General features: G+C 40.2%; 1 protein-coding gene across 1 annotated transcript; it reads left to right on the top strand.

Moving 5' to 3' along the window:
- Positions 1-4,675: 4,675 nt before the first annotated feature.
- proza (protein Z, vitamin K-dependent plasma glycoprotein a) lies at positions 4,676-15,305 on the top strand. Its single transcript, XM_085784274.1, has 9 exons — positions 4,676-4,777; positions 9,517-9,670; positions 10,862-11,016; positions 11,745-11,769; positions 11,851-11,964; positions 12,071-12,205; positions 12,293-12,408; positions 13,186-13,303; positions 14,326-15,305. Exons 2-9 carry the CDS (start codon positions 9,592-9,594, stop codon positions 14,862-14,864), a joined length of 1,281 nt encoding a protein of 426 aa, XP_085640400.1. The 5' UTR covers positions 4,676-4,777; positions 9,517-9,591; the 3' UTR covers positions 14,865-15,305.
- Positions 15,306-15,849: the final 544 nt, after the last annotated feature.

The raw sequence follows: 15,849 nt of genomic DNA, 5'->3' as shown, positions 1-15,849 counted from the left end.
TAATTACGACACCATCCGATAACGGCCAACCTGTTTCTGCAGAAATCAGATGGAGAAAAGCGAAGGAAGGAGTGAAGGAGTGGGCGAGAAAAGTGGAAGGAGGAGCGATCACGTGCTCTTGATTCTTTTTCTCCTATATGTGAACAAATGAGCTTCAGGGGACGCGGGGAGGGGGAGCGCCACGATTAAGTGTTAAATAAAATATGGCCTGCTGACGTGAATTGATCATGGAGAAATGTGGGACAGAGGACGGTGATTCTTCAAGAGCAGCTCGCGTAGCTGTGAAAGACCCCCACAGGGTCTAGTGCCTGTCTGCTCACCACTACTTAATACAACATCATCATAGGTCCTTGTCACACAAATTCAATTACACGCAATCTTCTGGCGCTTTGATATAAGCCTGATTGTGTTTTGCGTCGGCTGATGTTTGCAGCTGGATTCAATATAGGGCAACAGATACTGTACGTGTGTGTGTGAGAGTATTTTTGATGTGTAAGTGTTGGTAATGTTGTGGTGTTCACTCTTTACAGCCAAACCAGGGCAGGTTATGGTTGTTGTGTGTGTATCGGCAGGGCCGTTGCTAGGAATTCTGGGCCCCCTTAAAGAATACTAAAGTGGGCCCCTCCCCCTAACTTTTCCAGTTTTTTTTTTTTTCTTCTTTGCATGTATTATCATGTAATATTTAGCCTACTTTGTTTTGATGCTAATGCAGCATTACACTGCAAAAACTCAAGTATCTTACCAAGAATATTTGTCTTATTTCTAGTCAAAATGTCATTTCTAGTCAAAACAAATCTCATTCTACTTAAAATAAGACACATCATATTAAAAGTAGCTTGTTTTTAGACACTTTTTACTTCTTTCAAGCATATTTTCACTTGGAATAAGTAGAAAAAATGTGATAGTGGAACAAGTTTTTCTTCCTTATTACAAGCACAAAAACATGCTGGCAGATTTTTCCACTTATTTCAAGTGAAAATTAGTTTGAAACAAGTGAAAATGATCTAAAAATCAAGTTAATTTTTAGGTAATGAGTCTTATTTTAAGTGGAAAGAGATTAGCTTTGACTAGAAATTAGACATTTGGACAAGAAATAAGACAAATATTCTTGGAAAGATGTTGAGTTTTTACAGTGTATTATGAGTATTAGTCAGGTTCTTATGCAGAATAATTCAGTCATACAAAGATTAGACTACTGGGGTTTTTTATGGGCCCCACTGGGCGCTGGGCCCCTAGAATTATCATCACCTTTCTCCCCTATACAACGGCCCTGTGTATCGGCAGCAATATGTGTGTGTGAGGTCAGAGGAAAGGTCTGTGTAGGTCATTAGAGTGTGTCTGCGTGTGTATGTGTGTCTAAGGGCGGCTGTGTTTGTGTGTTATTAATCCATTACATCATCATTACACACAGGGACCTTGCACTGTCAGGTCCTCACTGAAATGAGCCGTCACGTGGACAAAACGTGCAAAATCAAACACGTGTTTCTGCTTTAAACATGTTAACTAATTTGTATTTGTGCCATGTTGACAATTATGGTCTGTTGCTAAGCTGATCAGGGTGACATTGAAGCTGTCTAATTCTCCAGTTAATTGTATGTGATCCTTGCACATGAGAGCCTGAATGCAACACATGGTGAAAAATGCCGATGTATTTGGGAACAACCAGGGCCGTTGCTAGGAATTCTGGGCCCCCTTAAAGAATACTAAAGTGGGCCCCTCCCCCTAACTTTTCCTTTTTTTTTCTTAGACTACGTATGTATTATCGTTTTTTATTTAGCCTTCTTTGTTTTGATGCTAATGCAGCATTACACTGCAAAAACTCAAGTATCTTAGCAAGAATATTTGTTTTATTTCTAGTCAAAATGTCATTTCTAGTCAAAACAAATCTCATTACACTTAAAATAAGACACATCATATTAAAAGTAGCTTGTTTTTAGACACTTTTTACTTCTTTCAAGCATATTTTCACTTGGAATAAGTAGAAAAAATGTGATAGTGGAGCAAGTTTTTCTTCCTTATTACAAAAAAAAAACTTACTTTCACTGGCAGATTTTTCTATTTATTGTGAATTTAAGTGAAAATGATCTAAAAACAAATTAATTTTCAGGTAATGAGTCTTATTTTAAGTGGAAAGAGATTAGTTTTGACTAGAAATGAGACATTTGGACAAGAAATAAGACAAATATTCTTGGAAAGATGTTGAGTTTTTACAGTGTACTATGAGTATTAGTCAGGGTCTTACGCAGAATAAATCAGTCATACAAAGATTAGACTACTGGGGTCTTTTATGGGCCCCACTGGGCGCTGGGCCCCTAGAATTATCATCACCTTTCTCCTCTATACAACGGCCCTGGGAACAACACTAAGGGCCAGGTTATGCTGGATAGACGGACTGATAGAAATCGCCATCCTTGATGAATTCCAAAGGAGAATAATGGAGACCCCAACATATAGGGAGTCCCGGGGATTTCGTCTCCCAGCCTGTTAAATCCATCAGAAACTTGTCGAATATCAGGTGGCATTAATTATGGATGCCTTCTGAGATGGCTGAGCTGTTTGTTTAGTGTGCCTGTAAAATTGGACCCTGGATTTGAAGAGGAAACGGGTCACCGAGGTCACACGTGAGCGCCGTACCACTCTTTCTCTCCTGCTCTCGTCCAATTTAGAGGCGGCACTCAAAGAATAATGAGAGGACTGGCAAGAAATGGGAGCAGCAGTGAAAGAGAGAGAGGGTGAGAGACAGTACAAGAGCAGGACGTTGAATAAAACATTACTGGGAGAATGGGATGGTAGATGGATTGAGGAGGGGGGGGTATATGTACTATTGTGCTGGTTGCAAGCCAGCATGTACAGTAACACTCAAACACAGGTGCACAATCGATATATAACATGGGCACGTGTGTGTAGGGACATGCATAGACTCAACCTTGTATTTCACCCCACAGACCACACACAATCACAAGGGAAATTAACACCATCTCACTAATTTACACATCTGGCTGGCCGGGGCAGGCTCTTTCCTCCACCCCGGGGTAAGTCTCCTCGGACTGGGCAGACCAGTTCCTGCCCTTGTCCAGCACCAGGGACCAGCTGGTCTGAGCAAGCTCTTATAAAAAAAAAAACCCTCCGTTATTAGACTTGGGAAATGGAGACAGTTAACACGACTGCAGCTGAGACTAAAGCCCCACGGCCCTGTCTGCAAATTACATTGCTCTCACAAACAATCCCATTGAAATAAGGCCACTGAGGAGCGACTTTGGATTTGGAAAGCATGGCCTTGATGGCCTGGTTTCAGCAGCACTCATCACTGTGTGTGTATGTGTGTCTGTTGTTTCTACCAAGAATAAACTTAAAGAATCCACATTTTGAATTAAAATATGCAACAACCTTTGTTTGTTTTGACTCTTACTCATTCTGCACTTTGCCAAAGACTTCACAGCATCTCCGCTCCCAGTCTCTCAACACTTTCCATCTAATCCTCCTGTCCACTTTGATTTTGACTTGTCTGCTCTAGCCGATTTATGTAGAGCCCCAATTTGGACATTGGCTGTTTGCTGTTGTCTAGACTGACATGTTTTTGTTTGCAGTTAGGCTTCTCTTATTGATTACAGCGGATAGCGTCCCAATTTGTTTGTGTGCAAATCAGAGGAGTCCCTGATTCCCCTCACACAGTTGGGGAGAATAACAGTGACGTCTCCTTAGAAGAAAAAAAAAAGGCCACTGTAAAAAGGGGAGATGAACAAGATAGTTTCCCACTAATACTAGAAAGATTGTAATTCAAACATCCCTGAAAGGTGAATGTGTCCTTCAGGAAAATATTTTCTATGACAAATATTTTCCCCATCTTTCCTGTCAGTTTAACCATCTGCTGACCCCCAAGATTTATCAATGGATTCCTTTAGCAGTTTTAGAGTCAATTAAGTAACAATAAAATATATGATACATTTCTTTTTTTTACTTTTTTATTAGAGCACACATGTTAAGACAAAGACAATGCTAATCAAATTAACAATCAACCATCATACTACATAGCCTACATAGCATACATACATACATACACATACATACATACATACATACATACATACATACATACACATACATACATACATACATACATACATACATACATACATACATACATACATACATACATACATACATACATACATACAGGCTATATACATACATACATCTACAAACAGTGAAAATAATATAGCAACAACAATCATAAGGAAAATGGACGTAACAAAAAAAAAGTCAGAGTATAGCCTTGGAGGTGGAGTAAGTTAGCCTACACTTTATTTCATGTTTGATTTACTTTACCTTTATTTTTTTTCTGTTGTCCGTACCATTTTATTCACACTAAATATTCAAATATTTGTTTCTCTATTTTAGTATTTCAAAAGTTTCCCACGTCTGGGGTTCTTATCACATATCTGTGTAACTGACCTCTTACAGCGTCTTAGTAACAGTGTTTGTGTTGATCCATGTGAGTGTGGCCCATGGATGTACTGTAGTGGTGTGGCCCTGCAGGCCACCACGCTGAACTGCGCGGTGAGCGTCCTCGGTGTTGTAGCGCTCCCTGGTGGCTCCTTTTTGTACGTGCAGCCACTCCGAGCAGTAAACAGGGAACAGGGAGTGGGAAGGAAGGAAGGAGGCTTGGATGTGATGTGATCATTACCCGTTACTTTCCATCCACATCCACAGGCCTGATCCGTCCAGGACGTGTTTCGAGGGAACAAGGCGTGTCGGTGCTGTGGTTCTGTCCGGAGAGGTGGGTACCAAACATCACTGCTGCTGCTGCTGCTGTTGTTGTTATTATTATTACTGTTGTGTTATTGTTATTGTTGTATTGTACCACAGCGCATCTTGGTCTGCTGAGGTGAGCCGTACAGACACAGTCTCGGGCTGATAACTATAGGCTGTCATTTCAGTGTTTTCGTGCAGGTATAATATAATATAACATCGCAGCAGCTCGTGGACACCGAGCACCGCGCGTGTCCAACAACTGCAGCGTGTTTAACGGCTGTTGATTGATCCTTATCTTTGTTGTGTAACAGTAACACACAACATGAGCTAATGCTATTTGTGGCTGCACAACCTCACAGACAGGAGAGCAAATAAGGCTTCCCTTTAACCTGGTGCAAACACAGTGTTGTGCGTCAGGCTGCAGCTGTTGCTACAATATTGGACTCAGTGACTGTAAGAGCCCAAAGACAACAACAGACAACAGTAGGAGGCCTGGTTGTTCACTGTTTACAATCAAAGACACTGTGAGGCCCAGTGATGCTGCAAATACAACGATGGGCATTGGGCAGGGAAACTGCGCAGTCACCGATGATAATGCACAATGAAGTCGGTCACTGCATCATCCCATAGAAATATAGGCTAGTAGGCTACACCAGTGGTTCCCAACATATTTCTTCAGAACTTGTACTTTTAAAAACATAATTGTGTTTTTAAAAGTACAAGTTCTGAAGAATATGTTGTAATTTTACACATTTACATTTTTTCTCATTGTTCCATGCTGTTTTTTTGTGTTTGTAGCCTATTTTTTATTAATTCAATCACTCAGCTCATACACTGTAAAAAAAAAAAAAGAGCTGTTCCAATGTAAAATCTTTCAGTAACTAATTCCCTAGCTATTGTTAATTTACTCAATTTCTCTGTTTAAGTAATTCTCTCAATTAAAAAATCTTGGTTGGCTCAATTTGATTTGTTTGCTTGCCCAACCATCAGAAGAATTCACTCAATTAAAGTTTATCCATTATCCCAACCATTAAAGAATTCACTCAATTAAAGTTTATCCATTATCTTATCATACTTTCAATTAGAAATTCTTCATTGGACATCCCAATGAAAAATAGCTAGGGAATTAGTTTCTATACAATTGTTCATTAAAGCAATCAACATAAAATTCTTAATTGGATGTAAAACTAGACATACTGAATCAACAGAATGAAAGCAGCAATGTTTTTTTAACACAACTTTATTAAAAATGCAAATAGTGCAACTTTGCAGGAACTGGCACCAACTCCAGGATGTCGACCTTAACTCCGTCAGTTGCAGTCTCCACATCAGCTGTCTAAATTAAAGTACATACAAGACTCGTTAAAATCTTTCAAGATATTTATAGCAGAAGTGTTTCCCCCTGATGCCTGAAATGTTGATTTACCTGACATGTCTTCATGATAGTGTAGGTTCTTTGAGAAAGTACTGCAGGCCTTGGATTGCAACCGATCTTCGATGCATGGTAGGCTACTGTATAGAAAGAACAATTAGGAAATTGCATCACACAATGTTCAACACTGCATTATTACTTGCACCGATAGGCCACACGTGGGAGATAATATTTACTAACATTAAAATTGTTTCACATTAATAAATCATAAAACAATATACACAGTGGGTCCTGCATATATCATATGAAAAAAAATATTGCTTAAGTTACAGCAGGCGAAAACAGTGAAAACACAAGCGCGTCACAAAGAATTTCCCTCTGTTGTATGTTGATTAGATTAAATTTAATGTAGACCAATCAGTTAGGCTAATTGTGAAACATGAATTTATTGATATGAATGTGATGATTTCTGTACATCCAGAGCCCCGGGGCAGCGCTGCTCTTCTGACCTGGAGCCTCACTTTTCATTTAACAAACCATTCAATGAGATCATGAATTAACCAGCTGCTGACTCCTTGACGACCCTCTACTCTCTGTGGCTGCTCCCCAGGTGGAGCTTCACTTCTCCAAAAACGTGGGAGCAAATTTCCAAACAGGCGTCATTTGGATTAACTGTCCGCAGATTGGGACTCTAAATGATTTCTTTCTCGCATGAAAAAATATTAAAACTAAGCGTTAGTTTAGCTGATGGCCGGTATCCTCCAGCCAACATTGACATTAGCTAGTCAGTCTGTCAGCTAGCTAATGTTAGCTAACTAGCTAGAATATCAAAGCCAAAGAAATATTAAGACGGTTATTTAACTTGTTCGCTAGGAACACGTCGACCATGATGAGTTAAGATACAACTACCAACAAAGTAGAGTTTATTATTTAGCAACTTGATGTGAATAAACTCACCTTGTCTGGTCTCTGAAGATGCTGCTCCTCGAATGGCACATTTGCACTGGCCTTGTGGACAAGTTTTGACTTCATTCACTTAATGAATCATTTGTCATTGATTGAACGAGTCACTCGTATGAAATGTCACATGACAGCCAGCATCTCTTTGACTGGATTTATGTCTTTTAATTGAGCCAACAGCTAACTGTGGGTGTTCACTGTATTTGAATATGTTAGTTCTTTCAACAATTTCCAAAGAATGATCATTCCAACATAGATTAACAGGTTCAGTCAATTGATACCACGCCAAGAAATTGATTCAGCAATATATTTTTGGTTAGCCCAAAATGTCATTCATTGGGTTTTTTAGTGTACTCGCTACAGATGATGACATTCCCTGCATAACTTTATAGGATGATCAGCAGTTTTATTCTTTTTTTTGCTGCTAGCTTAGCATAACCAAAAATACTATTATCAGTAGTATTTGTTGTGACTGATATTGCCCTGCTGTATATTATGTATTTAATGTTTTAAAACTGTTGATATTCAATCATCTATTGATATAGGCCTATAATTTATTTGTTTATATATTTAAATACACTAATAAATGTTTAATGTGGCCCTTGAATTTAGTTGATTTTGTCACATATATGAATTAAATGCTTAGCCTACTCATTTATTTAACATTTTAATTACATTAAAATTATTAAACCCCTTAAAATCAAAAGGGCTTCGCGACCCCCCCTGGACCTTTGGCGACCCCCTTGGGGGGTCCCGCCCCCCAGGTTGGGAACCACTGGCCTACACTATAATAACACATTACTCATTTTAAAAGGGAACAATTGATAAAGAGATGGCTGTATGTTATTAACCAATGTTGTAAGACCGGCCACCTCTGAGTTGCCACCTTGTTGTAAATCCTGCTGCAGAACTTTGCAGGTTTGATTATTGTAGAACCTACAGTATGATCATTATTTATAATTGCAGCAGGCAACCTTTTGTCAAGCACCATTTATCAACCAATAACTGATAAGCGTGAAAAGCCAGTTGATTCAGAACAGGAAACAGAATAGAAACTCATTAATTTTGATGATGTTAAACCCTTTGAGACATGAGCTACTAGCACTACTTTAGGTGTGCTTTTGTATGTAGTATTGGATTTAATCATCACACAACATTAACAAATTACTCACTGAAGGCTCTGATCTCCTTATTTGATATATTTAGGTATGAGGGTATATTTACATATGAGGGAAACAACTGCAAATCTGGTTCATGTTTCTGACAATGACTCCAAAATGTTTTCTACACAAAAGGTGTTACTATAGCCTACCATAGAGTCCTATGTTTCCTTTATTGTCACAAATAAAGGGAACATTTGATAAAACTCAAATAGCTCCCATGTTTGTGCCTCTGTACTTTGGGTCAATATCTCTTTTAGTCATTCTGACTTTATGGTTACAAAGTCTAATGAACTGCGTTTTTGACCTGGTAGTAGCTGTGATCGTAAAAGGTTGAAGAATGGTTGGTTACATTTTTAAATACTGGGAACTCCCTAATAATCAGCATAATAAACATACATACATCAGTTCCTGCCAACAAAAAGGGAATAATTGTCATACTACATTAAGTGCAATAGAAGACCAAGTTCTTTGTAATGACTATCAGACATCATCCTTTGTAAAAGCAAGTTTCTTAATTTGTGTGTCATGCAGGCCCGGCCCCTGGCATAAACACTCTATGCGGTTGTTTAGGGCCACAGCCGTTAGGTGGGGGGCCACATGATCAGAAAGGTACCGGGGTTCATCAAGTCATTTAAACATCCTGAGGTCTGCACGTGCACGCTATGAGCTTTATATGTAATGTGAAGTCAATATTCAGCTTCTTTTATCTCACATTTAAGACATTTGGTGAAAATAGAACGGCAGAATGACAACATTTGTGCTCAGAAAGCAATCTTACAAAATTTCATTTTAGACTTGTTTTCTACACTTATATATTACCAAAAAACAGTTCATTCTCATGACTGAAGGTGTGTTTTCACAAGGGATTTGAAATTTTTCAAAAAGCAGACCTCAAATTTCCAGCATTTGGCCTAAATTATTTCTTTATACAGTGTTCTAGGACAAATTGGCCTCAGTGTACTTACAGCGGAGGTTCTAATATTTAGACATAAAACACTTGAGTATTGTTACATCTGCAAGTATCTTAAAAAGATCAATTTAAGAAAATATGTAAAAATCGAGAAAATGGCCTCAAACCTCAGAGGGCATAAACACGTCTGTATTCAGTTTTAACCAGTGATTTGGTGTTTGCTTGTTGTTTAGGGGGCCACCAAAATCCTAGGGCCGGCCCTGGTGTCATGTGTGGTCGTATTGCAACATTAAAAGAAACTAGATAACACTTGTTTGTTCCTCAATCTCTTCCTCTGAAATCTGTTTGTCTTTTTCTAGGAGTAGGCTACACACTGACTCATCCCTGCTCCACCAACAGCTCGACTCAGATCTGGGCCACAGTTCAGTGTCGCCATGGGCTCCTCCAACACATTCGCCGCTCTGTTGTGTCTGCTAGCGGGGGCCGTGGCCGCCATCCAGACCCCCCACACAGGTGAGGAGGCCGGCATGGACGCTAGATGAGACTGCAGAGCCCCAAAAAAAATACAAAGATGTAGAAAGAAAGAGAGAGAGGAAAAAGAAGGGAGGAATTTAAGGAGGTCAAGATGGCAGCATGCAGGGTTTGACATGTCAGTTTCCCCTCTGCACAAGACAAGAAACTATTGAATGGATCAAACAGAAGCTTTAAAATCAAACAAGATGATTTAGTTGTGTTCACTGGTTGCACTTACTTTTTGCCTGTATTTCAAGGCACTCAAGATACAGAATGAAATTTTGTTTGATATCTCTATGATGAACACTGTATTTTATATTGATTAATCAGTATATGGCTGCAGCTAATTGTTCTCTTCATTATTAGTTATTTTTTTGAGAATTGATCTATTTTTTGGAATATAAAACATCACAAAATACTGAAATGGCAGTCACAATTTCACTCCAAAACCTTAAAGCAGAAGTAAGCGATCCGGTCGTTTTGGCTAATGCTGCGTTCCAGGCAGGCCGTAAATTACAGCTTCAAGTCACGACTTACGACTTTGTAGCGTTCCAGGCAACCCACTCGTGTTTTTCCGACCTGTTTTACCTGTGAAAGTCACTATAACGGCCACTCGTAACTTCTGACCCGTGAACTCGTACCAGATCGAACTGGTACGACTTCACAGGTCGGAAATACACGAGTTACGAGTTGCCTTGAATGCACCATAACAGTCCTCGTCCCTACGTCACCACATTCAGGCGCATCCCTTGGCTGCATACACAGCGCTTCATGCCGTTCTCTCTCCTCATTGGATAAAACTTGTAGGATACGAGAAAAGTTTTCTCCTCGGCTCAGAGCAGAGCAGAGTGACTGACAGACCCGTGTTTCAGTCCAAACACTCTATGTAAGTGATTGCTGTCGGAAGATAGAACTATTTAAGACTTATATTAACACAAAAATATCGCTTACTTCTGCTTTAACTTATTGATTTTACAATGTTAAAACAGGGAGAAAGGCAGCAGATAATCACATTTAGCAATGTGGTTTTTTATTAATTATTTGCTTGAAAGATTAGTTAAATAGTTGATTAACAGCTATAAATATGCATATTGTAAATTTTCAGCACCACCAATGATGAACTCTGCATCAGTGTCTGTAGTTTAGTCTGTTGTGTATGAACCAGCTGAGACATGAACTGGCTCTCTCCAGTGTTTTTGGATAAGCAGCAGGCGAGTTCGGTGATCTACCGCCAGAAGAGGGCCGTTGACGGCAGCAGCCGCGCCGCCACCCTCGAGCAAGCTTGCATGGAGAAGGTGTGCAACTACGAGGAGGCCAGAAGGTTCTTCCAGGACTCGTATCGCACGGTGAGCCCTCGCATTTCACTTTGAAGTCCTGCCTCGCCTGTTGTCTACAGCAGAGGTTCCCAACCTTTTTCTTAAGGGACCCATATTTTTACCATTGAAAACTTTGGTGAAAAATAAAACAAGATAAGGAACATCATAACTTCTTTTACATGAAATACTTTATTATATTTGAGTAATTTAATAACAGCATGGAACAAACAATCAGGAGAACCTGTGTATGATTACAACATATTTCTTCAGAACTTGTACTTTTAAAAACATAATTGTGTTTTTAAAAGTACAAGTTCTGAAGAATATGTTGTAATTTTACACAGGTTTTTTCTCATTGTTCCATGCTGTTTTCCAAATTCATTGTGACTGATATTGCCCTGCTGTATATTACGTATTTAATGTTTTAAAACTGTTGATATTCAATCATCTATTGATATAGGCTTATAATTTATTTGTTTATCTATTTAAATACACGAATAAATATTTAATGTGGCCCTTGAATTTAGTTGATTTAGTCACATATATGAATTAAATGCTTAGCCTACTCATTTATTTAACATTTTAATTACATTAAAATTATTAAACCCCTTAAAATCAAGAGGGCTTCGCGACCCCCCCTGGATCTTTGGCGACCCTCTTGGGGGGTCCCGCCCCCCAGGTTGGGAACCACTGGTCTACAGCCTATAGTGTCTGCACTGGACTTCAACTGCGCTCCTCTTGTGTATTTTCTCTTACAGGATATCTTCTGGTCCGTCTATATCGGTAAGTGCTGTGGTAAAAAAATGATTTTCCAGTCATTAGTGGTGCATTAGATCTTCTCAGACTTGCTTTGTGTGTGTTTAGACGGAGACCAGTGTGCAGAGAAGCCTTGCAAGAATGGAGCCATGTGTTCGGACAGCGTGGGAGGCTACGACTGCGTCTGCAAGTCGGGCTTCTCCGGGGTCCACTGCGAAAACGGTGAGAAGAAGGAGATGCCAGCGAGTTGTGTGTGTTTTAGTTTACTTTTCACCTGGTGTGCGAGCGCTGCCTGCAACCCTCTCCTCTCTTGTTTCCCACGGTGCAGATGAGACGCTGTGCACCCTGGAAAAGGACAAGGGCTGCTCCCAGTTCTGTAAGCCAGGCTACACTTCCTACCAGTGTTCCTGCGCGCGCGGGTGGAAGCTCAGCACGACGAAAAAGGATACGTGTGAGCCTGCAGGTTAGTGTGTTTCCAGGGTCAAGGAAGGGAGAAACAAAACCAATGAGAGAAAAAAGCAATCATAACCATTTTCTATTGTTCTCTCAGTCACACACCCCTGTGGTAAGGTGAACAGTCTGAGTCAGTGGGATGCGAGACAGACCAACAATGCCAAAAGCAACTTTGAAGGAATTGCCTGTAATTCTGCGGAGTGTCCCTGGCAGGTAGGATCACACACACACACACACACATACACACACACAGTGACACTTAAAGGGATAGTAGCATTTTTTTTAAAGTGGGGTTGTATGATCTACAAATAGCCCCTAAGTACTTTAATTGCAGTAGAAGACTCTCTACACTCCTCCCGTTAGCAACGCCAGCCCATAATAGCCCTGCCCAGAGATTTACAACATACATTGTTGTGAACAGACCCAAAGAAACGGCCTATTTTCGTGGCCTAAAAGAGGTTTTACGTGAAAAAAAATACACAGTTCCATTGTTCACTATAATATAATTTTTTCCAGCCCTTCAAAGTGCAGGAAAAACGCAGTTTTTATTTGGACCAAACCAACTCACGTATCCCTCCGCCCAGGGTTAGCGCCCGCCGATCAGCAGTTGGTTAGGTCCAAATAATAATTCCTGCACTTTGAAGGGCTGGAAAAAATTATATTATAGCGAACAATGGAACTGTGTTTTTTTTTTTCACGTAAAACCTCTTTTAGGCCACGAAAATAGGCCGTTTCTTTGGGTCCATTCACAACAATGTATGTTGTAAATCTCTGGGCAGGGCTATTATGGGCTGGCGTTGCTAACGGGAGGAGTGCAGAGAGTCTTCTACTGCAATTAAAGTACTTAGGGGGTATTTGTAGATCATACAACCCCACTTTTAAAAAATGATACTATCCCTTTAACAGGCACTGCTTTATGTGTCTTTCACACAGCAAACATTTTCTTCATGTTCATCATAATGAAGGGTCTTGCTTCTTTTTTATTTGCAGGCTCTCCTGAAGAGCTCAGAGTCGCCAGGCTTCTGCAGTGGAGTCATTCTGAAGGAGAACATGGTGTTGACTTCAGCTCAGTGCGCCAACAAATACAGCACTTTCCAGGTGGCTGTCGGTGAGTCGACAAAACACACACACACACACTCACATCTGTGCAACTAGAGGAAAGTATAAAGTTACCCAGTTACTTTATTAAAAGTAACTTGAGAATTTTTACATCTACTGTATAAAGGAAGGAAAGCAGCTAGAGTGCAGTTAGGTATAGGTGCAGGATCAAATCAGCAGACAAAGGTAAAGGAGAGGTTGTGCACAGTCATGCTAGAAATAAAAATGGAAACACAGGAAGTTAAAGCAACCGACACATTAGCAACGTCATTTCAAAATAAAACAGGAAATGGCTAACCAGAGTCCAGAATTGTAGCTCACACAGTTCATTATTTTTCCAATGCATGTTAATTTCTCTTTTGAGAACATATAAAATCACTTGAAATAAAAACCCAAAACTGTTTTTAAACTGAATGGAAGTCAATGTGTCCCATGCAAATATGCATTTGAATTTAGTATTTTAGGTTCGAAGTTCATAATTGAGTTCAGTCAGTAACAAGGATGTAAGGAATGTTGGCCACATTTGGATTAAAGTCTCTAAAAAGAAATTAATATAAGCATTATTATTATTATTATAGCAAATTATTCATTTTTATTCTACGAGAGATCAGAAAATCCTGAGAAACACTTCCCTTGCAATTTCTAAACATATTCAGAGTGGCTGCAAATGTTTGGCATTTTTCCTGAAGAAAATTACTAAACTAATAATCGAATTGTCAAAATATTTTTTTTATTTTCTATCAATCAATCGATCACTAAATCGACCAATTATTACTGATTATGAAAAGATTTTTATTCTGTGGGTAATGGGGGCGGGACTAGATAAGCTTTTGCTTCTCCCGCTTTCCCTTTCGGCCATGTGTATTGTATTATTTGAACTAAGATGAAGTGTGATGATGATGATTTAAATTGACATGCCCGAAATAAACAAATTGATTGATTGATTACAGCTCTTTAATGTATACATGTTGCATGAGCTTGATAACCACTTTCATCCTGAATGACTTGCTCTTCTTACCTGTGCCTCCTCAGGCAAGCGCAGCACCGCCTATGAAACTGGAGAGCAGGTAAAGCAAGTGAGGATAGTCCACATCCACCCGCGTTACGTGGCGGGTCGTCCCGAAAATGACCTGGCTATGGTCGAGCTCCGCGACCGCATCGCGTTTCAGAGGGACATGATCGCTGCCTGTCTGCCAGAAAGAGACTTTGCTGAGAGCATCTTGACGGCGGGAGAGTTCCCCGCCGTGATCGCTGGATGGAAAGATCCCACGGGCTCGTCGACTGCGTTTACCGGGCCGCTCACCCTTAACCAACTGGCGTACAACCAGCTGCCTCAGTGTCTGGAGACTCACCCCAACCTGATAACCAATAAGATGGGTTGCACCGCTGCCCGGACCAACGCCGACTGCAGCATGAGCTCCGGCAGCCCCTTGTTCACCCTGTACCGGGGGGTCTTCTTTCTCACAGGGGTGGTGAGTCAGCCAGAAGGGTCTGACTGTAGCAGAGGTTACATCTTCCAGAAAGTGTCACGCCACCTCGACTGGCTGCAGTCACTCATGAACACCCGTTAAGACGGGGTAAGTCAGGGAGAACGTGAAGGCTACGAATTTAAGGAAATGCAGGTGAATAAATCCGATAAATCTTTCCGAGTGTGCACTTCTAGTTCATTAGTTTACATCCCGTGTGTCTTTTATTAATACCCACCTCCAAATGTCAAACTATCCATGTAACTCTATATAATCTCAGTCTACGCAATGGCCTCCCCCATCTCTCTGTATGGACTTCCTCATTTAACCACAAGGTGGCTCTGTGTTGCTATAAACGGAGGAGCACTTATTGTATGTGTCTGCTACCCTTATGGCTAAGAGAGTGAATTATTCAGCATGTGTTTTGTGATGTGGACAGACCTTTTAATAAGCTTTGACTGATGTTATTTTAGTGACCACTCCACATTGTAACATTACAGGTAATCACTGTTCTATGAATGTAATAAACCCCAACGTCACACCTGATGCCAGAGCTGTCATTTGTGAATGAAGAGTAATGTGACAAATTCTTTAATTGTTTTCCACGACTCAAACTACACCCATGATATATTTACCTTAAGAATCATCTGTATGAAACCAACAAGACATCAAAGTAATTAACAGCTGCCTTGCTATGCAAAACTAATATCAGTAGCCTAATGGTGAGAAATTAAAAAAATAGTCTGGGCCAAACCAATCAGCAGACCCACTGATACTGCCATGTCAACAACCATGCCTCCAATGTGGCTGAAAATAGAGACAAGAACAGGAGACATACGTACGTAAACATACATGTAAACAGTAAAAAATAAGCGAACATGTTTGAGGGTCACAAGAAAGAAGGGTTGCATCTAAGACTGGGATAAACAGGTTACTAGAGCCTGATGATGCAGTCAGTTTCAAGGCTATATGTTATTTCACATCACATCTACATTTGTGTAAAAAAGAATGAAAAAAAAGAAGTAGCCTCGATGATCTATACAAGTTGTTTGTCCCCGGTTTGTCCCACACAGGCGGTATTCGTTCGCCC

The sequence above is a fragment of the Trachurus japonicus genome, chromosome 8 (assembly GCF_045865225.1).
Source record: "Trachurus japonicus isolate A0001 chromosome 8, Traja_1.0".
NCBI lineage: Eukaryota > Metazoa > Chordata > Actinopteri > Carangiformes > Carangidae > Trachurus > Trachurus japonicus.
Note: the sequence above shows the minus strand (reverse complement) of the source record. Positions and strands in the feature narration are given on the sequence as shown.

Excerpts from the sequence above, each read along its gene's own strand:
- proza (XM_085784274.1), top strand. The coding sequence starts at position 9,592 with ATGGGCTCCTCCAACACATTCGCCGCTCTGTTGTGTCTGCTAGCGGGG. Across the intron at positions 9,671-10,861 it reads CATCCAGACCCCCCACACAG|TGTTTTTGGATAAGCAGCAG; the intron begins GTGAGGAGGCCG and ends GGCTCTCTCCAG. Across the intron at positions 12,206-12,292 it reads GGATACGTGTGAGCCTGCAG|TCACACACCCCTGTGGTAAG; the intron begins GTTAGTGTGTTT and ends TTGTTCTCTCAG.